This window comes from Suncus etruscus, chromosome 6 (assembly GCF_024139225.1).
Source record: "Suncus etruscus isolate mSunEtr1 chromosome 6, mSunEtr1.pri.cur, whole genome shotgun sequence".
Lineage (NCBI taxonomy): Eukaryota > Metazoa > Chordata > Mammalia > Eulipotyphla > Soricidae > Suncus > Suncus etruscus.
Window position 1 is genome coordinate 7,480,720 of NC_064853.1, and position 27,154 is coordinate 7,507,873.

General features: G+C 51.2%; 1 protein-coding gene across 1 annotated transcript in view; it reads right to left on the reverse strand.

Moving 5' to 3' along the window:
* Positions 1–876: 876 nt before the first annotated feature.
* DHRS3 (dehydrogenase/reductase 3) overlaps positions 877–27,154 on the reverse strand; it is a 35,167-nt gene continuing 8,889 nt past the window's right edge. The window contains exons 2-6 of the mRNA XM_049775414.1: positions 4,800–4,943; positions 3,448–3,567; positions 3,040–3,278; positions 2,118–2,243; positions 877–1,339 (exon numbers count right to left, since the gene is read on the reverse strand). Of these exons, the coding sequence (XP_049631371.1) occupies positions 1,255–1,339; positions 2,118–2,243; positions 3,040–3,278; positions 3,448–3,567; positions 4,800–4,943 (714 nt within the window). The 3' untranslated portion in view covers positions 877–1,254. The remainder of the gene's footprint in view (positions 1,340–2,117; positions 2,244–3,039; positions 3,279–3,447; positions 3,568–4,799; positions 4,944–27,154) is intronic.

A 27,154-nucleotide genomic window follows, 5' to 3' on the forward strand; every position in this document is an offset into this window, starting at 1 on the left:
TTTTCTGCAAGCAGCATGGAGAAGTGCCCCCTCCTCCACCATATGGCAGTCAGGGGACCTGACAGAGCCCCCCCCCCTCCCGCAGGGCTTGAGTACACTCTTCCCAGACCTGAACTATTTCTCTCTTGATCTGCTTCCTTCTGGCCCACACAGCTGAGCTTCCCGGAAGGCCACTTCTCTCCCGAATGGGGTTTGGTGCTTGATTCGGGCTCCTTCCCAGTGCTAATGAAGGAGCAACATCAAGGATTTGGCAACAACAGTAAAAAAGTTAAAGCAAGGAACCGGAGAGATAGCACAGTGGTAGGGCATTTGCCTTGCATTCAACCTATCCAGGACAGATTGTGGTTTGAATCCTGGCATCCCATATGGTCCCCTATGACTGCCAGGAGCGATTTCTGAACACAGAGCCAGGAGTAACCCCTGAGCACTGCCGGATGTGACCCAAAACAAACAAACAAAAGTGTTAAAGCAAAAATCTGGGGTCACAGAGATAGCACTGTGGGAAGAACACTTGCTTTGCACACGGCTGACTTGGCTTTGATCCTCAGTATCTCACAGGATCCTCAAACACTGCCAGGAGTAACCCCTGAGCAATGCCGGATGTGGCCCAAAAACAAAAGTCAAAAAAATGAAAACAAGGGGCTGGAGTGATAGCATAGTGGTAGGGTGTTTGCCTTGCATGCAGCCTATCCAGGATGGACGGTGGTTCAAATCCTGGCATCCCATATGGTCCCCCGTGCCTGCCAGAAGCGATTTCTGATTGCAGAGCCAGGAGTAACCCCTGAGTGATGCCAGGTGTGACCCAAAAACCAAAAAAAAAAAAAAAAAAGAAAGAAAACAAAGCCCCCAAACCAACAAACCAAAACCAAACCAAAACACCTCACAAAAGCCTTGACTCTTTATTAATTTTTTTTTTTCATTCCTGCCGTTCAACCAGTTTGCACTAGCTGAGGACGAGTGGATTTTGGAGGGAAAGGAGGCACTTCTGGGATGGGGCCTCCCAGAAACAGTCTATGCTCACGGTAGAGGCTGCTGAGACTTGAGAAGCAACTTAACCATAAACTCTATGGAACAGGCAATGGACGGAAGTGTCGAGACGGTGTCTGGCTGGCTTCTTGCCTCCCCATGGGGGTCAGAGTTGGGCCTTCCGGTCCTGTGCAAAGGTCCTGGGGGCGGCCGGGTTCACCCAGCAACAGTGCACCTAGGCCAGGAGCCTGGTGAGTGCAGCGGCCTCTCTGCGCTGTACGCGTGTCCTTAGGTCCGCCCTTTGAACGTGTTCATGCAGGTGTAGGTCCCTGAGAACTTGTGGATCTCCTCCAGTGCGGCCTGCGGGAGTATGCTGGGGAGTGAGCAGGGGGAGCAGAGAGTCAGCATGGGGCACAGAGGTGAAGGGCTTTGGAGATTGCAGATAACCGGGTCTTGCCAAGGCCAAGGGCAAGTGGTGGAAAGAAACTTGCAAAGCCACATCCTGATCTCAAGGACCCATCAGCTCCTGGCCCACCTGCAAACCTCTTGCCCCTACCCACCTCAGTCCTGATGCTTTCTCTGCAAGCCCTCGCTGATATCCTCACCCCTTCTTGCCAGCCCGAGTAGCCTGTGTTAACACGGGATGAATGGGCCTGTTACTGCTACTGACACCAGGGTTAGTGCATGAGTTGAGGAGGAGTAAATGTATTATTTACCCTCTTCTTGGCTTTGATTTATAACAGGGTGCAGTAGGATGGAGCAGTCACATAAGCAAAAGCTCTTTGGGCTTTTTAGTCATGTGAAGACCGCCACAGGGTTTTGAGAATAGCCGGTTTGAGAGAGAGAGAGAGGGGCTGCAGGCAGTCAGGACTGTCACAAGCTTCCTAGTCTTTCTACAGACATGGCTAATGGAGGCACTGTTCACTTTCCACAGCATACCTAGCTATGCACTTTCTACAGCAGACAAGGCTAATTGATCGCTGTGTGCTTACCATGGCAGGCAAGGCTAATCGGTCACTGTGCATTCCACAGCAGACATGACTAAGCACTGTGCATTTTGCCTTGCCTGTGGCCTTTTGCCTACCAGAGGCCCCTGGAGAAGGTGCCATAGCCAGCCTGAGCGTCAGTCAGAGCTTCCTCCCAGCCCATACCTCTTCAGGATGATGAGGGCGTGCATCGTCCATGGGAGCAGGAGGAGGGCCTGGTTGAGCTGAACAGCTTCCACGGTCCTTCGAGCCACAGTTTCAGGCTTCAGTGGGGGGAAGAGTTTGGGGAACCTGGAAGCAGAAAGAGGCCAGATGGCCTGTGAGACGCGTCTTCCATGGTGAATCAGAGGCTTCTGACCCCAAACCCTGTGTCCATTCTGAGAATGCTCAAAGGGCCCCTAGAATTGGCTGAGCTGAGTCGGTGGTTGTGGGGCTCATCCTGTTTGGCCACAGCAACCCCCACATCATGGCTTGTGAGTCACATCTGTGGCCCCTGCTCCCTGGCTCACTTGCATTAACGACAGCCAGAACAGCCCAGCCTGTGAATGACCCGTACCCCATCAGACTGTGGGTGCCTCGGGATGGGCTCGTCTCTACCATAAGATTGTGGGTGCCCTGGGATGTTTCCTACTTTGTTTCTTTCATCAGACCATGGCTTCCCCATCAGACTGCGAATCTGCCTTCATGGGTCATTAGACTGAATTCCTGTGCATAAATCCTAAAGGTAGCGTGTGGTGCATGCCCATGGAACTCTACCCTAGAGCAAGAAGAGAACATTTCTATGTGCCCCGAAAGTTCTTGTGTGCTCCCTTGTGCCATCCATCCCCTTGCCCACCCTTCTCCTGCCAAGGTAGTTCGTGTTCTGAGTCCTCTTTGCGCGGCCCAAATGTGGCCTGTTTTAGACCTTGTTCAGATAGAAACTCATGGCCCAGCCTTTTGCTCAGTTCAGAATTTTCCAGAACTCTGCCAAGGGCCAAACTCTCTCTCTGTGCATTTAGCGCTGTTTCCCGGCCAAAGTCAGTTTCCAGGTTCTGGGCCCCTGGGTTTCATACAGGTTACCCCGCCTGACACCCCATCCATCACCCACCTGACACGCATGCCCTGGAACATTTCAGTGCTGGTGTGGAAGGGCAGCACGGTGGTGGCACTGACGCCCGGGCAGTCCAGCAGCCCCAGGGTTAGGCTCTCCATAAAGGCGAAGGCTGAGGCCTTGGACGTGCAGTAGTCGATGGCCCCAGGGATGGCTGAAAGGGCCAGCACCGAGTTGAGGCACACGATGTGGCCGTTCTGCAGCTCCAGCATGCGTGGTAGGAAGGCCTTGGTGGTCTAGGAGTGGCCAGGCGGGTGGGGAGAGGGTCAGTGTTGGTGCAGCACATCCAACACCCCCAGAGCCAGCATCCACCCATGCTGCACTGCACTGAACCCTTCAGGCCTAGGTTCCTGGTTTGTGGAAGCACCTCCAGTACAACCAATGCCTTTCCAGCTCCCCACTCACCCAGAACTGGCCCAGGGTGTTGATGTGCTGGGATTTGAGCAGCGCGTCATCATCGCTGTCCATCAGGCTCTTGCCATGCACCACGGCTGCGTTGTTCACTAGGATGGTGATGTCGCCCACCTGCGGCACAAGGGGTGTGAGGGTTGTGTGGGGCTGGCGAGGGTGGAGGGATGGGGGGGTCACTCAAGGCCCCGATGAGTCTGAGCTGGGAGACATCAGGGGAAGGGGCTGCTGTCTTGGGGGTCACTGGGTCTCAGTTCATACAGAGACCAGTGTGAGGAGGAAGGGCAGTGGGTCATTGGCAGCCACTTCCCCAGTCTAGGACAGGCATAGGTCTAACCCCCCTGGGGATATAGGAGATGATTCATGTCATATTCTGGCCTAGGGCTGAATTAGCCCCTGCAAAACACACACACACACACACACACACACACACACACACACACACACACACACACACGGTATAGACCAAGGGTGGCGAACAAGCTCGACACAAAGAGCCAAAATTTTAAACTGTGAGAGTCAGAGAGCCACACCACGCAGTGACCTGCCAAAACAGACATTCACACAAAAGCATCTAATTTTAACAATAATCTATTAAACACATACTGCATTTTGCCATTTTGAGTGAGGGTCAAAATCCTGCAGTGATGGTGAGGGTGTGCTGCGTCCTTCACACTAAGAACTAACGGTCAGATGTGACACAACATGTGACACACGGGTCTCCCCACTCGCTGGCTCGTGCAGTTGTTTTCGAGGGATGGGAGACGGATGACGCAGCCTGGGGGCAGGACTCTGGGGGCGGGACTACGTGCCGGGAGATCTCTCCTCAGAGGTCCCTCCTCAGAAGCAGCAGAACAAAATCCAAACTTGGCAAAGAGCCACAGTAGACAAAAGAATTATAAGAGGCAAAGAGCTGCATTCATTTTGGCCTGGAGCCGCATGGGGCTCAAGAGCCACGTGTTTGCCACTCCTGGTACAGACACACACACAGACATTCAGACAAAGATATAGTCACTCACAGACACAGACACACATATAACGATACAAATTCACACACATACAAATACAGACACAAATATAAGCACACAGACATAAAGACCCACACAGACAGACTCACACATCTACACACAGAAACACACACACAGGTACACTCAGACACAGAAACACAGATACACACAGACACAGACTCACACATATTTATACACAGAAACACAAGATACACAGACATACTAACCACACATGAACACACAAACACCCACACAGACATGTGGCATGGTCCAGCTCCAGAAGAAAGTTCCCCACAGACCCCCCAGAAAGGCTGTTCCCAGTCCTGGGCAGTCCCCTCTTGCCTTTTCCCGAACGGCCTTGGCCGTCTGGTACACCTCTTCCCGGTTGCCCACATCACAGATGAAGTAGTGGCATTCGGTGCCCATCTGCCGAATCTCCTCTGTCGTCTCCTTCAGGCATTTCTCAGTCCGGCCCCAGAGAACAATCTGGAAGGAGCGAGTAACAGCAGGTGGTTAACTTCAGAGTCATCATATGGGCCAAGGACAGAGCTCAAGCCCAGGGCTTATGCCTGGATGAGTGGGACCTGGTCTGACCTCTGCATCATACATTCCCCCACTCAGTAAGTTGGGGCCACCCTGCAGGCCCCCCAACTCTACCAAGCCAGTACTGACACACACACCCCAAGACTGCTGGATATGGCCCTATAGAGAAACAAGTGAACCAGACAGATTCAAAAATCGCCTTCAGAAGTTTGTTTTTTCACCTAATCTGCCCACAACTGGCCTCTGAGCGCATCTAGAGTTAGTGAGAAAGGGCCAGAGTGGGGAGGGCGTTTGCCTGGCATGCGGTCGACCCAGGTTCGATCCCCGGCATCCCATATGGTCCTCCAAACCTGCCAGAAGTGATTTCAGGAGGAACTCGAACATTGCTGGGTGCCCCCCCAAAAAAAACCCCCAACAATCCAAAGTTAGTGAGGAGGGAAACCAGCAGCATTTGGACAGGGCTGCCACTTTTCCTAGAGGCCCAGCACAGTTCTCTGGCTGAGTGAGAAGTCAGGGCAGAGATCTATCAGTGCTAGGGTTCCAGAACACTCGTTAGGAACAGGCCGGCTTTGTCATCAATTGGATCTGGAGTCAAATTTATCCTGAGGTCTGAAGCTCCTCAGTCTGTTTGTTCATGGCGGGCCTTGAGAATTGCACAAGTAGGCAGAGCCCCAGCCCTTAGAGATCTCTCTGGCCTGAAAATGCTCATCTCTGAGGTTTACTCTTTGCCCCCCCTCAGGTGTAAGAAAGCTGCTGCTGTTGAAGCATCCTGTTAGAAAGGAAGGAAGGGAGAGTTCTCTAAATTCTGGCTGATCCTAAATGAGATGTATTTACTGTCTGGTTCACTATTATGAGACCAAAGTGAATGATTCCCTTTTATTTGTTTATTTTTTCATTGTTGTTTTTTGGAAGTCACACCTGGCAGCGCTGAGAGTTACTCCTGGCAGGTTTGGGGATCATATGGGATGCCGGGGATTGAACCCGGGTCTGTCCGGGGTCAGTCGTATGCAAGGCAAACACCCTACCACTGCTATTGCTCTGGCCCCTTGATTCCCTTTTAGATGGAAATAGAAATAATTCACCATCCCTGCCTTGAGTTGCATATTTTGTGTATTCAAATATATGTAAAACTGTATTTTTCTTCACTAGAAAAAAAATCTCAAACCAAACATGTGCAAACCTCAATGTGTAAAGCCTGTCAAGAGAAGAACTATTTTCTTTTTCTTTTTCTCTTTTGTTTTTTGGATCACACTCAGTGGTGCTCAGGGCTTTCTCCTGACTCTATACTCAGAAATTACTACTAGCAGGCTTGGGATGTATGGGATGCAGGGATTAAACCCAATGGGTTGTGTGCAAGGCAAATGCCCCATCCGTTGTGCTATCTATCACTCTGGCCCCAAAGAAAGAAGCTTCTTGCCCTTTGACACCTTTTTTGATTTTGAAAGCAACTAACTGGTAAAAATAGTCAGGCCCACTGGACAGGTCTACTTTGGGAGGTGGGGTCTGGGCCAATCCCTGTGCTCAGGGCTTACACATAGCTCTGTACTCAAGGATAATTTTTAGTAAACCTGGAAGACCATATGGGATAGCAGGGATTGAGCCCAGCTAGTCTGCATATAAAGCAAGCACCCTGCCCACTGTATCATCACTGTGGCTCATGGCCAACCTTTCCTTATTTTGCTTTGTGGCCATACCTAGGAGTACTCAGGAATTATTCCTGCACTAGGGTTCACTCCTGGTGGGGTAGAGGGGACTATTTGAGATACTGAGGATTGAACCTTGGTTGGCCTGTGCAAGGCATACACCTTCCCTGGTGTCCTATCTCTTCAGCCCAGGCCAACCTTTTTTTGTTTTTGTTTTTGGGTCACACCAAGCAGTGCTCAGGGATTACTACTGGCTCTGCACTCAGAAACCCCTGCTGGCAGGCACGGGGGACCATATGGTTGCCAGAATTCAAGCCACTCTCTGTCCTAGATCAGCAGCATGCAAGATAATGCTCTACCGCTGTGCTGTCTCTCAGGCCCCTGGCCAACTTTTCAAGGCCAGTTGCCAACACTGCTCCCATTCACCTACACCCTAACCACTCAATGTCCACTAGATTAGTGACACGTAAGAGCAAAGTCACACAGATAACTCACTACTGAAGGAAATTCTTTACCTTAAAATCACAAGACTTTGGAGGAGTCAAAGAAATAGTTCAGCAGGAAAGGTGCTTGCCTTGTATTCTCCAAGCTGGGGTTCAATTCTCTGATGCCCCTATTTGATCCCCAGAGCTCAGCCAGGAGTGAGTCCTGAATACAGAGCCAAAAATAAGTCCTGAGCACTGCTGAATGTGATCTCCTAACAAGTCTTGGGACTTTGGGCTGGGATAGCTCAACAGACCAAGTGCTTGTTTGTTGGTAGAGCCCTTTGGATTGGTCCTCATATTGCCTTCTAATTAGATGTCTCTTGATTGGTTCTTTTGGTTTACATGTTAAAAAGATGTTTCCCCATTGCCTCTTCATCAGAGGCTTTCCCCCCCACCCTTGGGGGTGGGCTTTGTTTTTCCTAACAAAGGCTGCTTTGGAGGCCTGGCTCATGGTTCCACATGGTGGAGCGACTGGCTTGTGGGCCTGATATTTCTTCCCAACTGTAGGTGGATTATTTCCTGCATTGGAATTGCTTCTGGACTTGCATCTCTTGTCCTACCTGGACTTGGGGTATGGGGAACCCTCTCCTTCTCTAGAGATTGTGGAATATACAACTCAACATTTCACAGCTGGCGCCCGAACAGGGATGCACTTGTTTACATTTAACCGGGGTTCAATCCAGATCACACTATCTCCTAAGCACTGCCAAGAGTGATTCCCATGCACATAGCCAGGTATATCCTGGGCACTGCTGGGTGGGGCCCCAAAGCTAAAACCTAAGCCCCAAATCTGACCATTTCAGATAAAGGCCAGTGATAGACTTAGGGGGAAAAAACATAGTTTTCCCAAAAATGTAGCTTCCAAGAACTGGGATTTTGCTAGTTTTTCTTTCTTCTATGTGTGTGTGTGTGTGTGTGTGTGTGTGTGTGTGTGTGTGTGTGTGTGTGTGTGTGTGTGTGTGTGTGTATGTGTCACACCCAGAGGCTTTTAGGAGTTACTCCTGGTTCTGTGCTCAGAAGCTCAGAAATCACCCCTGACAGGTTTTGGGGAACCATATGGAATGCTGGGATCAAATCAGGGTTGGTCATGTGTAAGTCAAATTAGGTAGGGTAAGGGTAGGTAAATGCTCTACCCACTGTGCTATTATTCCAACTCCTGGTTTTTCTTTTCTTTCCATTTTTGGTTTTGAAAGTACACTTAGTGGTAGTGCTTGGGGGTTCCTCCTGGCTTGGTGCTCCAGAAGCACTCTAAGTGGTACGCATTGAGCCATGCAGAATAAGATCAAACTCACGGGCCCTGTGTACAGAGCATCCAATCTAGGCCTCGGAGCCAGCTCTCAAGCCCTTCGATTGGGTTTTTTTTGGGGGGTTGGGATCACATTCAAGGATACTCAGGGGTTATTCCTGAGTCTGTGCGAGTTCTGGCAGTGCTCAGAGACCATATGTGGAGCTGGGGATAGTCCTGCGATTAGCCATTTGCAAGGTGAGTACTTAACCCCTGTACTCTCTCAGGTCATAATTGGTTAGAAGGTACAAGAAAACATCTGAGCTATTTTGGGGGGAGGAGCCACACACAGTGGCACTCAGGGATTACTCCTGGATATGCACTCAGAAATCAAGGGGGGGGGGGACCATGGAATGTCAGGGGATTAAGCCCCAGTCAGTCGCATGCAAGGCAAACACCCTACCTACCTGCTGTGCTATTATGCTGGCCCAGACATCTGAGCTATTTTTAAGCCCATGAGCCACTACCGGGAAAGCAAACGTGGAAACTCCACTGTGGCCAAGACTCTTTCCACAGAAGGCCCAAAGGGCAGGCAGGGCTGTGAGGAGGAGGCCAGGGCTGTGTCCTGACCACAAAAGCCCATCCAGGGCCAACTGGCTGCGGTGAGCCGCCTCCCAGGGACACTTGCTTCCCTGCAGCTAAAAACAGACCTACAGTGTGTCCCTGGGGGCTGAGAGGACTCGTTTAGCTGGGAAGGGACAAACATCCGCTCAGGAACAATGTATGGGCTGCCTCGCCATCACTCAGTCTCCTTGTACTCATTGTTGCTATTTCCGTCCACTGATTTGTCACCATCTGTCCGCCTGTCCTTCCTCCCACTCACCCACTATGCTCTCCTTCTTTCCTTCCTGCCTGCCTCCCTACTGTCTCTCACCTATCACCCATCATTCATTCCTCAAGACTCTTCACTCTGGCATCAACCCCAGCAATCCCTCTCTGACTTTATCAACTTCAGGGCCCTTAACAATCCATCTGTTCCTGCCCCCTCCTTCGCCATTACTGTGGACATCCAGGCACTGGGCATGGACGGGGTGGGGGACACATGCCCATGCCAGGAATACCCCCCACCCAGGGCAGGACAGGCACTGGCTTGGGCAAGAGCTACAAGAACTTTGGCAAGTTTGATGAGAATTAATTCAAAATGTTCCACATCACTAATCATCAGGGAGATGCAAATCAAAACAACAATGAGGTAGCATCTCACACCCCAGAGACTGGCACACATCATAGAGAACAAGAACAATCAGTGCTGGCACGGATTCGGGGGGAAAACGGGGCTCTCATTCACTGCTGCTGCGAATGTCAGCCTTATTGGGGAAAAATATAGACATCCCTAAAAAAAAAAAATCTAGGGACTGAGCTTTCATTTGACCAGCGTAAGATGACACCAAGCTATGAACCCAAAACAGTGTTCCGCCATGTTCCTCTTTTCTGTAAACCTTTTTCCTTTGATATGTGAAAGCCCACCCTCCTTGCCCCACCTGGTTAAATTTTGTGTCATGGGTTGAATAAAGAAAGAGCAATTCTGGCTTGGGGTACTCAGAGAGACCACAAGGTGCAGGCTGGTTTCTTTATTCTCCTGACTGGCTTAGTTTATTAATCCTTCCACGCTATCTTGTTTCTTCAGACCCATCTGCCTGGGGTTAGAGATAGGGTATATGGGGTGATCACACAACTCTGGGGATTTATTTCATAGGCCAGCAATCCCATTACCTGGAATCTACTCCCAAGTGCCCTAAAACAAAACAGAGATAAGACATTTGCACCCCTCTGTTCCTTGCAGCACTATTCACAGTAGCCAAAATCTGGAAATAATCCCAAGCACTGGAGAAGGAAGTGACAGTGCATCTATACAAGCTATTACTTGGTCTTCAGGAAAGAAAAGGTCATGCAGTTTGCTGCTCCTTGGCGAGATGTGAAAGGGTCATGGGAGTGAGGTCAGTCAGGGAGAGAGACTAACACAGAATGACTTCTCTTCTGTAGGGTTGAAAGAAGCATGATGGTGGAATAATGAATGTTCAAAGACAATGGGAACAAAAAAGCTGAGACCTGGGACTTAGTAGAAAACATGCTACTTGGTGTGAGGGACAGGATAGGGAAAGGGCAATGTCTAGGTGGAAGGAAGAGCTTAACCTGGTGGATGGAAGAGGAGGAGGAGCTGAGAGGGGTAAAGCATCATGTATGAAGCCCTCTCAGCAACATGCTAAGAACCACAGTGCAAAAACTTTTTATATAATATAATATAAAATAACATATATTTAACAATATAAATAGATTTAGTAAATAACAGTAAACATATTTATATATTTTACTATATTATAAATTAATTATGTATTTAATAAAAAGTGGGCCTTTCATAGAAGCAGACTGGTAGGTGAGAGGCAACTGGGGGTGGTGTTGGTGGAAGGAAGTGGATAGATGTTGAAACATTGTATGCCTCAACCCCAATCATGAATAACTTTGTGATGTCACAGTGATTTAAAAACAAACAAGAATGAATGAATGACAGGTGGCCGGAGCTGTGGCGCAAGCGGTAGGGCATTTGCTTTGCAAGCACTGACTTAGGACGAACTGTGGTTGGATCCCCCAGCGTCCCATATGGTCCCCCAAGCCAGGAGCAATTTATGAGCGCATAGCCAGGAGTAACCCCTGAGCGTCACTGGGCATACCCCTCCCCCCCCAAAAAATGAATGAATAAATGAATGAAGGAGGTTGGAGAGTGGGGACAGGGATAAGGCGCTTGTCTAGGGTGTGGCTGACCTGCCTTAAATCTTTCGCACCATACAGGGTCCCCCAAGACTTGCCAGGAGTGCTCCCTGAGCACAGAACCAGGAATACCCCTGAGCATGGCTAGGTATGACCAATCCCCACCAAATGCACTAAAAAACAAAAACAATCTTGCAGGGTCAGAGTGATAGCACAGTGTTAGGGTGTTTGCCTTGCATGCTGCTGACCTGGGAAGGGCTCAAGTTCGATCCCTGGCATTCCATATGGTCCCCCGATCCTGACAGGGGCAATTTCTGAGCACAAAGCCAGGAATAACCCCTGAGTGCCACTGGGTGTGGCCCCAAAACAAAACAATAATAAATATTATTATTATTATTATTATTATTATTATTAGCCCCAGACACTGCCAGTCCAAACCCCCTCTTCAAACCTCCCCAGGATGTCTTGGTAGGACTCCCCAACCATCCACAGCCACAGTGAAGGGACTGTTTATTTGCAACTCTGCAAGTAACAGAGGATCCCCAGTTCTGGCATTACTCTTAACCCTACCTGAGCTGCTAAGCCCATATCCTGTCTCCTAGAGGTCAGGGAAGAAAGCCAACCCCTCAGGGGCTCCCTGCCACCCTACAGACTGTTCAGCACATTCAACAATTCTTGGTTCTAAGTGTTATTACACTTTGTGTACTCCTATTCATTCCATAGAACCCTACATGAATGTGCCCTGAATACCGTAACTCGCCTGGTCACTCCTTCCACACTCCCGACAAGAGTGCCAGGACACTAAACAATGACAAACATAGGGCACATCTGCTGCAGACCCAGCGTCACCTTGAGTACACTCTAGTGATGTCTCAGGATGATCTCGCCATCCCAAGGTGGGCCTGGCAATTGGGCCCATTTTCCGGAAGAGGCTCACAAGGGCCAGGTGAGTTGTCCACTTGTACCACTTAAAAGCAGCAGAGCTGGGTGTTAAGGGAGGCAGGTGGTGCCCAGCAAGGCTGGCCCTGGCACAAGCCTCCTCCCATGAGTCCCCCAGAACCTCCTGGGCTTCAGCATGTGCCAGGCCCAGAGGCAAAGTCGAGCAGTGCAACCACATGACCCAGTCCCTGGAGGCTTCTAGAAAAATCTGCTGAGCAGAGAACACCAAGATCTCTTCTCTGCCCATCCCTCCTGGACCCTGCTTCCCTCTGCAACACTTGTCTGGAGCCCAGCTCTGGCCCGACCTTGCGGGTGGTCCCGAAGGGTCCCAGGAGAAGCATCTGGTTAGCATTGGGCCAGCCCGGCCCCAGATGCTGTATCTTTGGAGCCCCAAGGGGCTGTGTCAGCCTCTCTGAAGGAATGAAGCAACAGGCACTGCACCCCACACAGGGCTGGGTGGAGGGCGCCAGGCCCCATTCTGGGTGTGCACATCCCACCAAGCTTAGCGCCTCCAGCAGAGGAAGGCAAGAAAAATCCTCCCCAAGGATCGGGAGTGATTACACAGTGGAGAGGGTGTGTGCCTAGCGGAGGCCGACCTGGGTTCAATCTCCAGCATCCCAGAGGGTCCCAGTGATTTCTGAGCACAGAGCCAGGAGTAAGCCCTGAGTGCCGCTGGGTGTGGTCTGAAAAACAAAACAAAAATCTGCCCTGTGGCCAGAACGAGCAATAAGACTGCAAATCAAGAGATCAAGAGGGCCTGAGTGATGATAGCTCAGTTGTAGGGTGTTTGCCTTGTATGCGACCCACTCAGGACTGACCCTGGTTCCATCTCCAGCATGCCATATGGTCTCCTGAGCCTGCCATGGGGCGATTTCTGATTACAGAGTCAGGAATAACCCTGCACACCACCAGGTGTGGCCCCAAAACAAAAACAAAAACAAAAACAAACAAAATCAAAACTAGGAGTAGGATGCAAGGAGAAATGTGGGGTTCTCTGGGGGGTGGGGGATGGACTGTGATCTTTATAGCACCAGGAAGGCTAAACTTTGCTCTTCTGGTCCCTATCCCATTGCTGAGCCTCCCCCGCCCCCAATATATTGATGAGGGGCACCAGAGCCCACCATTCTGAGTTCAAGTTTCAGATTCTGATCTTCCACTTCAGAGGTACCTGAGCTCAGAAACATTGTCTTGTCCTTTCTCTGGACAGAAGTGAAGACCAGCAATCACATATCCCTGACTCCCCAGGCTGGCAACCACCTTCCAGGGATGCCACACTGTCACCTGGTCCCTCGCTAGCTAGAGGAAGGGAGAACTACTGCTTGTCTCACACCTGAGGAAACTGAGGCACTGACAGTCCAGTTGCAGCCTATGGCAGTGCAGCCCCGACCCCTCAGCCATGGTGGGAGCCAGGCCACCCGAGAGAGGGTGGTGACACAGGATAGGGGTCACCCAGCATGTGCCACAGACAAGGGGGAAGCTAGCGGCGCGCAGGGAGGAAGACCAGGCCCAGTATGGTGGATGGGTGGCATGAGGCGTTGAGTCCACCAACAGGACACTGGATCCTTAGAGGGCAGGGTGGGGACAAGAGTGCCTCTCTGGGTACCAGGGATAGTGTCTGAGTGGGTGCAGGGAGTCCAGAACATTCTGGGTTCTCCAAATGTATTGAAGGAGAATGGCACAACCCAGCCGCATTACTTTCAGTTCCTAGGCCTCGTCATATCAGGCCTAGGCCTCATTCCTAGGCCGGGGTATAGAATGTCCATGTCTACCTCAGGTCCATGATTATCTCAGGCCCATATTATACCTCTGATATACCTTAGACCCATATTACATCTTGGGCCCATGTTGTGCCTCAGACCCATGTTATATCTCAGACCTATATTTACTTCAGGCCCACATTATACCTTAGGACCATGTCTACCTCAGACCCATATTATATCTTAGGCCCATGATGTACCTCAGAACCATGTTATATATCTCAGACCTATGCCTACCTCAGGTCCCATTATACCTTAGGACCATTTCTACCTCAGACCCATACGTCTGAGGTATGTCAGGCCCATGATACACCTCAGACACATGTCTATCGTAGACCCATACCTCCCTCGGGTCCTTACACTCAACTATAATCTTCCCACCAGCAGTCCTCTCCCTATACCTTCTTGCCTCAGGTTCTGCTCAAGTCTCTCTGGCTCTGTCTGTCTGTCTCTCTTTGTTTCTCCTTGCTTGCTCTTGTGGTGCTAGAGATCAAATCTATGTCTCAAGCATATGAAACATACTTTATCACTGAGTTACATTTCTGGCCCTCCAGTATCTCTTGACCTGAGAGACCTCTGTATAAACTGAAGATACTTGTTCTCTCAGCCCTATCCCTGCTTTTAAAAAATAATGCTTTATTAACAAACCAGCAGTTTTATGTTCAAAACAAAGCTGAGCTGAAGGTCGAGAAACTTCCCAGATATTCTCTGCACCACTCATCACAGCTGTCTCAAGTTCCCAAGCTCCCACTGGACTTGGTCTTGAACATTCCATGGGTCTCTGTGGGTCTCATTCCCACCCCAAACCCTGGTAGCTGCCGGTCTTCCCACAGTTTGGCCTATTCCAGGATGTGGTAGAATCGGTCTCACAGTATATAACTTTTTGGATCTGTTTCTTCCTCTTAGTCTTAGGCGCTGCCAGTTCCTCCATGTCTTATTCTGACCTGGCAGTTCATTCTAGCCCGAAATAATGCGCCATTGTCAGCTACCACAGTTTATTTATCCTTTCACCTGGGGAAAGACATGGTGCCGCCGAGTTTTGTCATGACAAAGCTACTATAAACATTCGTGTGCATGTCCTCATGTCCGACTTCCCAGATCTGTCCAGTCACTAGGAATCAGTCACAAATGCCTGTGGGTGAGCCTGGCTGGTTCCCATCACCCTCCCTGGTGGACTTTTTTTTTCCCCTTTGGATCTGGCCAGTCCTGGGAAAATTCTCCAAGGAAAAACCCTTCAAGGAAGAGGTAGAGGATTCCAGAAACCAGGACATCTTTCAGAACTTACAGCCAGAAACGTGAGAGCTGATGTTGCTTTGCAGAAACAGAAACAGCCTGTTGGGACTCATGGGAGGGCATGTCAGTAGCTGAAAATGAGATATGGGGGCAGAATTCAGCCAGGCCCGGGGCTGAGCCTCAGTTTCTTCTTCTGCACCCCAAGAGAGGGTTTGAGAGTCTAGGGGGGGAGATGCCCAGAAAACTGGTATTCACAGACCACTGTCTAGCTTCCAGATTACCACTGGAGAAATGGGCCTGGGAAGACCAGTGTGTGGATAAGGTGTGGACAGACCAAGTTAACCAACCAGGACAGCTCTATATTGAGAAATTTCCAGAACATTGGAAAGTGGACAGCAAACCAGACACTCCCTGTTCTATCCATTCACCATTAATCCAGAGAGTTCCTTTCTTCTTCCTTCTTTTTTACTCCTCCTTCCTTCCTTTTCCTTCCTTTTCCTTCCTTCCTTCCTTCCTTCCTTCCTTCCTTCCTTCCTTCCTTCCTTCCTTCCTTCCTTCCTTCCTTCCTTCCTTCCTTCCTTCCTTCCTTCCTCCCTCCCTCCCTCCCTCCCTGTCTCCCTCTCTCCCTCCCTTCATGCCTCCCTCCCTCCCTCCCTCCTTCCTTCCTAATCTTCCTTCTTCCCCCATTTAGCACTCCTTGGCCCCTCAAGGAGCACTGGGGAGCCCCTGAAACACTAGGAAATCAATTCTCCCCCCTGCCTCAGAGTTTACTCTCAGCCTGTTTGGTGGATGGTGTACCTGGAAGAAGGTAAAGCTATCAGTGGCCCAGAGTGACCCTGGGGTGCAAAGACCCAGTGAGAGAACTAGCTCTGTGGGGGGAGCAGCTGAGGCAAATGGAGGCATTGAGTGGGAGACAGGAAATTGGGGGCTACAGTTGGGAGGGTGCTGAGTCTTCCCAGTGGGACGGGAACCCCCTTTGAAGGGCTGTTCTCAGAGAAGGGCCTGGACTTGGGGGCCAGTTCCTCGCCTGCGTATGTTGGGGGTGAGACTGAGACAGGGGTGGGTGAGGAGCTGGGACACCCCAGGAGGCAGTCTTGACAGAGGAAGGTGGGGAAGGGCTTCCGGCTGGTCTGGCTTTGGGAAGAGGGTCCCTAGGGGGCGCTACAGAGTCAGTCGGGGTACCCCCTGCTGCCCTTTCCAGGCGAGGTCACTTGGGCAGTCCCTGCTCTGTGGCTGTCAGCGGCTTCCAGAACACTCAGCAAGAGCCCAGGACCCATGTGTGGGGCTGGGAGGAAGCAGAACCATTCTGGATACCGCCCCTCCTCACAGTGGGGGGACCCTAATTTCTGCAGGGGCTACAGAAAGCCCTTGCAAAGTGGGTGTAGAGTGGGACAAGGTGGCCCAGGTTCTCCTAGAGAAGTGAAAAGGAATCGAGAAAAGGTGGGGTTGGTGGGCTGGGACCCCAGAAAAGGAATAAAAAGTGGGGGAGCAGAGGCTGGGGGAGGCGCCCAGGGAAGTGGGCACGGTGCCCATGGGGGTGGAGAAGGGGTCCCCCTCCCCGAGTGCCCGTGCTTCCTGGCGGCCAAGTAAACAGACGCGGTGATGTCACAGGCTGACCCACGGCTGAACCCGGAGCTGTAAATGAGACACAAGGTGCCAGCAACCTCCCTCCGGCCGGCCTGCGCCACACACGCTCGCTGGCAGCCTGAGGTTACCCCAGCTGGACAGCACAGGCCACTGCAAACGCCACAGACATTGCAACACGCAGCCCGACTGCTGGCCTCCCAGTGAACCTGCCCAGGGCCCCATGGCCAGCCCCAGCCCCCAAACCCAGCCTGGCCTCTGGGTGCAGCCTGGGGTGGCTCCTGCAGGCAAATGGGGGAAGGCTCTGTCCCTCCCAGCCTGTGATATGGAATCTCCTCCTCCAGCACTGGCTCATAGCCATTCCGTGCCCCCTCACGCAGCCCGGCCACCTGCCCCGTGTCCCCTTCAGTGCCAGGGCCTGGGGCAGGAGCCGTGTGGCGGGGGCGGGCAGCTTGGACTCTGCTCTGAAGTTCATCTGCTGTGTGACTTTCAGATGAGTCACTTGGCGTCTCTGGGCCCCAGCAGCTCCCTGTGGGAAAGTGCTGAATGGAAACTGGCCTCCAGGGGTTGTGGGGGCAGGGGAAGGTCAAAAGGGCAGGAAAAACCAGGGCTGCTTGCCTTCCCCAGGGCACCCTCAACTTGGCCTTCCAGGAGAATGGGGTGTGGGTCACCAGGGTCCAAGGCCCCCCAACTTAAAATCCTTATTGGGGTTTGGGGAAACTGAAACATGACCCAGGGTTTGATGTGCACCCCAAGAAAAGCACAGCAGACAATAGCCAACAGCTGACAACAGTGGACAACAGCCAATAGCTAACAGCTGACAACAGCCAACAACGACCAACAGCTAACAGCCCACAACAGCTGACAACAGGCAACAATAGCTGATTCCTTTCTTTTAATGGACTTTGCTGGTTGTCTACACACGCCCACACACACAATGAACAATCACACTGGCTTAATGATCAGTGGCCTTGGAACCTGGTTACCTCCATAAACACACTCATACATTCATATATATATCCAGACACACATATACTCATATACATATATGTTCAGACATACAGTCACATATACATGCATACATATATACTCACACATACATCCCACATACACACATTCACTCTCACAGCTGGCATGACTCGATCTTTCTGTGAAACGGACAATAAGGCCCCTGGGGGGGGGGGAGGCGCCTTCCAAGCATGGACTCTAGCGGGGTCACCCACCTAAGGACCAGCCCACATGATCTGTAGGAGCCCCGCACAAAATGAAACCGGGGGTTCTTTGTCCTAAAGTTGAGAGGGGGCTAGGACAATAACTCAAAGGGCAGGAGCACTTGCCTTCCACACATAAAGACCCAAGTTTGAGAGACATGGCCTCATAGCACTTGGCCCTCACCTGGCTCAAGCATCGAACCCTGTAGCTCAGGTGGCCGTCTCATTTGGATGACCCGAGTCCCCTGAAAACTGCTGGAGGCCACCCCTGCCCCAAAAAAATCATTGAGAATTAGTTCAAGATGACCACAGCAGGCTCTAATGCTCAGACAGGAAGCTGGTCAGGGCGTCTGTGTGTATGTGTGTGTGTGTGGGGGGGCACTGATAGCCATGGGGCAAAAGAACCAGAGCCAAGTCAGGACTTTTTCCCCATCCCTGGAAAGCAGGAAATATGCTTCAGAAGCCCCTTTGGAGATGCAGCTCCGGTGCACCCAGCCAGGCTGCCTGCAACTGCTAGCCAGCGTACCCCACTTGGTGTTGGGTGAGTCGGACTTCCTGGCACAATGTTCAGGGTGCAAACTCAGTGCAGGTTCATCAAAACTCCTGCAAGCAGAGACTGTGCTCCAGCCCAGGGCACAAGAGTCCGTTTGCACTTTCGAGGTCCTGGAAATGTCACAGCAGGAAGTGTCAGAGCTGGGACTCCCCACCCTGGGGACGGTTCCAAGAGCTGCTGGCGGAGATAAGTACATAACTGTGGTTTCGGGAAAGGAAAGACTTTATTGGGGCGACCTTTTTGACATCGCCTTCCTACCCCAACTTGAAACTTGGAGGTGCTTTGATCCAATAGCCCACAGCAGCTGGGCCATTCAGCTAATTAAGCGTAATTTTGGGTGGGCCTCCTGAGGACAAGCTTTAAATGATTTCACTAGGGACCCTCAGGCTAGTCCGCAGTAATCTTGGGTCTCAAGGGACCAGGCCCTCAACTGAGCAGGGCTCTATCAGCCTGAGCATCAGGGCCATGAAGGCTTAGGGGTGCAAGGGGAAGTGGCAGGACAATGCAAGCGGAAGTAGACTTCTGGGAACAAATAGATTGAGGGGAGTGGGGGAGGCTTGTACCAGCCTTGCACGAAGTGGGGCTCCTGTTGGCGGCCTTCCCTCCTCAGAGAATCCTGCAGGAAATTGGGCTTCTCTCCGTTCTCCACCCAGCCCAGTCCACCCAGCGTGTGCCTGATGTTTCACATCCTTCACCCCATCTAGGGCATTCTCGACCTTCCATATTCAGCAACCAGGCCACCTGGAGTCATCCTGAGACTGTGTGTTATGTGTGGTTGGGTAAGTTAATACCCTCTGTGAGCCCTAGTCTTTTGGTTCTTCAAGTCAAGAGTCACCTATAGATAGGAAGCTCCCCAAGTCCCCTACCTGCCCCAGTACCCAGCAAAGCAATCACTGTGTGCCCCATGACAAACTAAGGATGGCACCTGAGCCTATGTCTTGGGCAATCAGGAGATCTGGGAGAACCCTGCCTGTCCCTCCATCCTGTCAATCTCCATTCTGGAATGTTCCCTGTGAGTAGCTGCCCTCCTTGGCAGGGTACGATGAGAACCTCCTGTTTGGGATTCACTCTCCAAGAACAAATCTTCTTTAGTGATGTTCTCTGCTGCCCCAGCCATGCTCTGGGCTTGGAGACATGATGGTGACACTCCTGTCTCAGATGAGACTGGGGGTCCCAGAAATGGAGCCAGCTGAACCCTGGCTGGCATCTAGGAAATTCCCGGTTTCCTATATGGGTCATGTCTTCAGTTTATGAGTCCCATCTGGCAGTGCTCAGAAATTGAGCTGCACCAGAGTAATTCCTGGCTCTGCACTCAGGAATCGCTCCTGGCAGTGCTTAGGGGACCCTATGGGATGCTGGGGATTGAATCCAGTCGGCCACTTGAAAGACCAGTGTTTGCTTTACTATCCATGCTATCTCTCTGATTCCCCCCCCCCCAGGAAAATCTTATGGACTCTTCCCCATGGCCTGGTGTGTGTGTGTGGGTGTCCACAGATGAAGAGACTGAGGCCCAGAGAGCGTGTCCAGCAGAAATGGCTTCCCTCACTGCTTCTCATGAAGGAAGTGTCCTAATCCTTAGAACCTGGCAATGGTTACGGGGGAAGGGGATTAAATTGCAGATGGAGTTAGGTTTGCTAATCAGTGGATTTCAAGATAGCAAGATGAGCTGGATAATCCCGATGGGCCCAGGGCTGTGACCAGGGGCCTTTGAAGTGGGAAGGGAGGATGTGCAGGGCCAGAGTGATTCAACTTTGCAGGATGGAAGGAAGGAGGAAGGAGGTGCCCCCACCCCCAGCCAAGGAATGTGCGGAGAAAGGGTCAGGAACCACAGCCTTAGAGCTCCCAGGAACGGGGGCCTAGCTTGGGCTGGACTTTTGCTTGCCAAATGGACTGGTTCTGAGAGCCCTCTGGTTCTGGAACTTTCTCACAAATTCCCCGTTGGACAGAGGGTCTGAAATGCTGAGCAACCTGCCTGGGGTCGCGCCTTAAATTCAAGGAACAATGAGCTGAAGTGAATGTCGGCACTATACAGGGTCCTTGAGAAAGAGATGCAACCACATATGCGCAGACACACGCATGTTACATACATGCACACAGGTGTGTATACAACTACACAGAGACGTGTGCAGGTGCATAGACATGTGCTCACACACCCACGGACTCATACCCGTACATGTTTGCACACGCAAATGCTCATACCACAATACACACACTCACACATTTGCTCACCAACATAAAGGTTCCAGAGGTGTCCCCCCCAGTCAGGCCAAAAGGCTGAGTGGTCCTACCCATGAGGGCCAGGAGGACGAGGACAGGGAGGAAGCCATGCCCTCTGCCCACGGGAAGATCACTCTGGCTTTTGGGTCGTGCTTTACTCACTAGCTCTAGACCTGGCTAGGGTAGGGCATGCTCAGCTGACTCATTGGGGCTCACTGTGCACCCCTGAAGCTGGGCACTCTAAGAAATATCACCCTGCAAACATGACTGAGCGAAGCAGCTTCCTTTCCAATCTACAACAGCAGTTATGTAATTGAAGCTTCTAGAAAAGAAAACAGGCCAAGAATGCCACTGACAACCTATTAGTAGGCTATTTTTCTTTTTTTGGGTCACACTGGCGGTGCTCAGGGGTTACTCCTGGCTCTGTGCTCAGAAATCGCTCCTGGCAGGCCTGGGAGACCATATGGGATGCCGGGATTTGAACCACCGTTGGACCTGGGTCGGCCACTTGCAAGGCAAACGCCCTACCACTGTGTTATCTCTCTGGCCCCCATTAGGTTACTTTGAATGGAGGCTCAAGTTACCCATTTGTTTTTGGTTTGAGGGCTATGCTAGTGGTACTTGGGAACTACCCCTGGCTCTATGTTTGGGGGTCACTCCCAGCAGTCCTGGGGGAACACGCCATGCTGTGACACAATCCGGGACTCCTACATGCAGAGCTCGCTGATCCTTCTCCCCAACAATAGGGACTCACTTTGCTTCCCTGCGCCATGAACCCTATGAAAGCAAGAGTTTCAGTTGCACTCTGAAAAGTTCATCCTGCTCCTCCCTTTAGTGACCAGTACTGGACTGGGGGGGGGGGGGCTAGTCTAAACCTTAGAGGACTCAAAAGGGAGCACACATACCTCTAAGTTTCCATCCAACACTGGTTTGGTCCTACCAGGAGGGCTGGACTCCACCCCATGGCTCCTGGAAACACCCCAATTTCCCCCAAGGGTGACCACCTATCTACTCTCAAGCCCTGTGGCTCAGCCAGGCCTGACCCAGAGCCTGACACCACTCAACTGTTACTAGATTGTTCCAGACTCATCCAGATTCCAGCCAGAGCATCCATTCCTGGCCTTCCAGGATTGCTGGGCAAAGAAGTAGGTCAGCTGGATCCAGATATGTGGAGCTGTAGGCAACAAAGGTCAAGAATGAATACCTTCTGTGTCACCGCCAGACCGACTGTGGCTGATACCAGTTCAGGAGCCCAACAAGGGGCTCTCAGTGGTTGGCTCCATGTATGATCAGCAAAGTGGCTGCTAGAACTCACTGGTTCTAGAGCAGAAGTCCTAAGGGCCAGGCCTGCATGCCTGCAGGCTCCCAGACTTTTGGGCTCTCCAGGACTACAGGGTCCCATCAGGCCTAGGAGTCAGCCCAGCTCAGGAGCAGGAAGCTGAGAGCACAGTTGGAGAGGAAACAGTCCTGTCAAAGCACTATGGTTTTGCTGAGGGCACCTTCCCTTAGGCCAGAAACTCTCAGAAGACACCAGCTGAAGGCCAGGCTTGCGGCTGAGATGCTCCAAGGAAGGGGTGAGCGCTCTTGATCCCTCCTGCCTGCAACCCATCCCAGGGTCCTATAGAGTTAGGAAGGCCACAGAGTGGCCACAGTACCCCGACTCTGGCTTCACCCCAGCCTGACCTTAACTTCCATGGAGGCAGAAATGACAAATGTCAGCAAAGAGGAAGTTGGGGGGCGTGGAGGGTTGTGGGCAACTGTGGGGAGCGTTTCTGCCCTTTTTGGCCTGTTGTCTCAAAGAGGCCCTTGCTGAAGGAAAGGGCCAGGTCACAGGCCTCCAGCCTCAGTGGGAGTGTGTAATGGGGAGAGAAGGGTTATGAAGATAGACCCCAGTTCTGTACACAGGAAGCAATTTCAGTCTGGCTGATGAAGATGTTTCTCCTTTCTGAGGGATTCCAGAATTAGGGGGCCGCCCACTTCCTCCCACCCCAGGATCTTTGCCATTTGTCTGGTCAGTGCCCACCAATACCCAGAGTATATAAGCCAAATACATGCCCAACCCCCATCATCTCTTTGATTTGTTTTGTTTTGTTTTTGGGCCACACTGAAGTGCTCAGGGCTTACTTTCTCCTGGGTCTACCTCCTAGATCACTCCTGGTGTTGCTCAGGGGACCATACGGGGTGCCAGGGATAGAACCTGGGCCTATGCAAGGCAAGCTTCCTGTTTGCTGGACTATCACTCTGGATCTTTAAAAATATTAATTGTTGGGGCCAGAGAGATAGTACAGTGGGTAGGGTGTTTACCTTGGGTTCAATCTCTGGCATCCCATATTGTGCCCTAAGACTGCCAGGAGTGATTTCCAAGCACAGAGCCAGGAGTAATCAACCCCTGAGTGCTACCGGGTGTGGCCCCAAAACAAACAAACAAACAAAAAAGAAATTGTTTTTGTTTTCTGGGCTATACCCAGCCATACTCACTCCTGACTGAGCTCAAAGATCACTCCTACTGGTGCTTATGGGACCATACGGAATGCCGGGGATCCAACCCAGGTTAGTTACATACAAGGCAAGCGCTCTATCTTTCCAGCCCCTCTGTTCTCCATAATTTTTTGAACACCCTGTTTAGGGCAACAGGGTTTGAGGTCAGGACACCAGGGGAAAGGACTCAGGCCTGACTGAGTAATGAGAATCCCTTGTGGGCTTCCAGGTGAGGGAGTGGGACCCCAGCCAATGGCTGAGCAGACCAAAGTGACCAAAGTAGAAGTTTCCAGCTCTGGACTCAAGCACTTCAGAGTATGAAGTTCCAGGGAATAGAAATAGTAAAATAAGACTGAATTTCTAGCCCCTTTCCCAAATAGCCCAAGAGGAAACTGAGACCATGTTCCCCAGATAGTCTGAGAATGTTAGGCCCACTGCTCTGTGCCAGGCTGACTGTGCTAACAAGAAGTATTTCTGGTAGGCCAGAGTGATAGCACAGTAGTAGAGTGTTTGCCTTGCACACAGCCAACCCAGATGGACCCGGGTTCGATCCTTGGCATTCCATATATTCCCGTGAGCTTGCCAGGATAGATTTCTGAGCGCAGAGCCAGGAGTAAACCCTGAGCACTGCCAGGTATGCTCCCCCCCCCAAAAAAAAAAAAAAAAAAAGAAAAAACACCCAGGGGTTCCCTACCAGGCATTTGTGTCTCTATCCTAGATGTGGGGTAGAACAATTCACCAGAGCAGCCTTTTCTGCTGTGTCTACAGGGATGGGGAAAACAAGAGTCAGGGATCCCTTAAACATCGAAAAAATTAGTTTTTTTTTTTTTGTTTTTTTTTTTTTTGGTTTTTGGGTCACACCCGGCAGTGCTCAGGGGTTACTCCTGGCTGTCTGCTCAGAAATAGCTCCTGGCAGGCACGGGGGACCATATGGGACACCGGGATTCGAACCAACCACCTTTGGTCCTGGATCGGCTGCTTGCAAGGCAAACGCCACTGTGCTATCTCTCCGGGCCCGAAAAAATTAGTTTTTAATGCACTTTTCGAACAGCACTCGTATTTTTTTCAGAACGTGAAATGGCTTGACTGGCAGCAAAATGAAGACTTAGTAGTCTTCTAAGATTTTTTTTTTTGTGGACAGTGAGGTCTCCCTTTCTAGGGCTTTCTGGGAGCCAGTCAGGGTCACTTCCAAGGGAAGGGGTTGGCCTGAGGCCCAGGGTCAATTGGGAGGAGCTAACACTCTTCCCGGTCTATGGGGGTGGGACGGGGAGGGTACGGTACTGGCCAATGAAGGAAGACAGACAACCAGGACAAACAAGCAGGACAGATAGCCAGGACAAACAACCACATGGTTGGCCTGCAGATCCAGGAGCCCTGCCTCACCCCTGGCCACCTCTGGCAACTATCCCTTTTCCTTGTAGGCAAATACTATCACCCTGGCTTGGTGCTCTTCAGACGGGCTGTCCCAGTACATTCGGGCTTTTTCCTGTTGACTTGAGCTTCCCAACCCTCCCTCTGGAGTCCTTTGTGCAGACCAGTCAGTCTCTTGAGCTTTTCAGAACCCTGACCAGAAGGGGCTGGGTCAGGCTGACTGTCAGGTCTGGGAAAGGTTTATGTACAAACTCAAAATCCTGGGTCAGAAAGATCCTGGCACCCCGAGGCTCATGTTGCTGGCTTCTCAGTAAGGGGCTCTGATTGCATCTGTGTATTGGGCTGAGCAAGATGGTGCACATACAAAAAAAAAAGCCCCTACATGGCTCCAGGGTTCCTTGGATACCCCGGTTCTTGAGTGCCTATGTGGCGTGCCACAGTTATAGGCGCCATGGCATGAGAGCGTGAGAGCAGTGATTAGTGAACCAACTTGAAAATGATCATGCTAGGACACCATCATGTCTGTAGGTCTGTTGGGTGCTATATTGCAGAAGACACAGTATTAAGGGGTTCAGAGTTTCCCAGTGCCTCAGATTGCCACGTTCATTTGCTCTATACCCATCATGCAAAGTGCCTGAGCACCAAGGTACTGGTCATACACAGAGCCATAAGTCTATGTACCAGCCCTGCCAGAAAACCAGTCCTGGAACACCACAATCCCATACAGGACTTTTGTCATAGAGCCCCATGGCACTATTGAGTGCCCATCACTTCTGGTTCTGTAGAATTCTAGTTTTGTTCAGGTGGGTTGGGCCACACTCGATGGTGTCAGGGGTTACTCCTGGCTCTGTACTCAGGGATCACTCCTGACGGTGCTTGGATGGGGGGGAGGGGATCAAACCCAGGTTGGCTGCTGAAGCAGAAGCCTCATGCCCCAATCCTGAGAGGTTGGGGAGCTCGGGTCTGGAAGCAAATGCTGACACAGGATTTAATCGACACAAGGTTAAAGAGAATAAAAGAGGTTCAGGAAAATTCTACCACAAGCTTTTCACTTACTAGCAAAAGTTACCAGCAGGCAGACAAACTAGTTGTGGAAACCTGAAGCAGCTTCTCCCTGAGACCAGAGGTTTTGGGTGGACAATAGGTAGGGGGTAAGGGACCAATCCAGAGGTACCTGCAGTCCACGAATGGCAAGCACTAGCAAAGAAGAATTATCCTGCGTAAAGTGAAAACCGGTTACCCCAACAGGCTGTGTGGAAGGCAAACACCCTACCCACTGTGCTGTCGCTCTGTCCCCAGAATTCTAATTTTATAGGGTCACACAATACTTTATTTATGTGGCATCCCTCCAGAGCACCCCATGATGGGACACTCTAAGGAAACAGGACAGAGTGGGCAGATGGCGGAGCTCTGTGGGTACAGCTGGTAGAATGTCACTGATGCAGCACAGACTTGAGAAGGGGGTTTTCTGGTCACAAGAAATGCATTAATGTGCCCCCACTGAGAAACACTGGATGTTTTAAGGGGACCAGTGAAAATCACATAAGGGGGGCCAGAAAGATAGCATGGAGGTAAGGTGTTTGCCTTGCATACAGAAGGACAGTGACTCAAATCCCGGCATCCCATATGGTCCCTTGAGCCTGCGGGGGGCAATTTCTAAGCATAGAGCCAGGAGTAGCCCCTGAGCACTGCCAGGTGTGACCCAAAAACCAAAAAAAAAAAAAAAAAAGGGAAAATCACTTAAGAGGGTGGGCATAGCATGAGACTAGAGGGCCAGCCAGTAAGATAGGGGGAGGTTACAGGAAAGGAACTTAGAAGGAAGTTGAGGGCCAGAATGATAGTACTGCAATAAGGCATTTATTTGCCTTGCATGCATTCAAACAGGATTGGACTGGGTTTGGTTTCTGGCATCCATATGGTCCCCGGAGCCTGCCAGGAGTGATTTCTAAGCACAGAGCCCGAGTAACCCCTGAATGCTCCCCCCAACCCAAAAGAAGGAAGTAGAGAAACATGGTTGTGGAATATTCAAGTTAGGTAGAGGACCATGACCATGGAGTGGCACATCCCACCCATGTCATGTCAGCATGCTCTGGTGCTATTGCCTCTAGATACGTACAGTTGGCTAGTCCCTTGTAGTAATGTAACCACTATTAATACAGCCTGACAGGTACCTGGTCACACAGAACTCACATCATGACGTAACCCCACAGTACAACATCATGGTCAGGCATGGCTCTGGGGTACACGGTGCCAGTCACACATAATTCTGGTCACGTGCAGTGCCACAGTTGTGTGTCATGCCACAGTCAATGTGAATAGCAAACCACACTCAAAACTATGGTTCACAGATGCCAGCATCTCACACTGTCAAATGATGTCCTGGGATTCCAAAGAAACTTCCAGAATCAGCTCAAGTTCCAGATATGTGATTAAGCACTGAAATTCGGGGGTGGGGTGGGGCACCATCTGCCCCTCATATCTCTGCCCCCCTCCAGCATCCTGAACATCCAGGCTGGAGAAATGACCCAACAGTGGAAGGGGCCTAGGAGATCAGATGAAGGGGTGTCTTTGAGCTCACCGACTTGAGCCCCCTCTTCTCACCCTTGACACCGTGGGCAGGTTCAGTTGGCCATCACTGGGGATGATGGTGTGACTCTAGGAGCAGGTGACCATTCCTGCCCCATATAGGGTG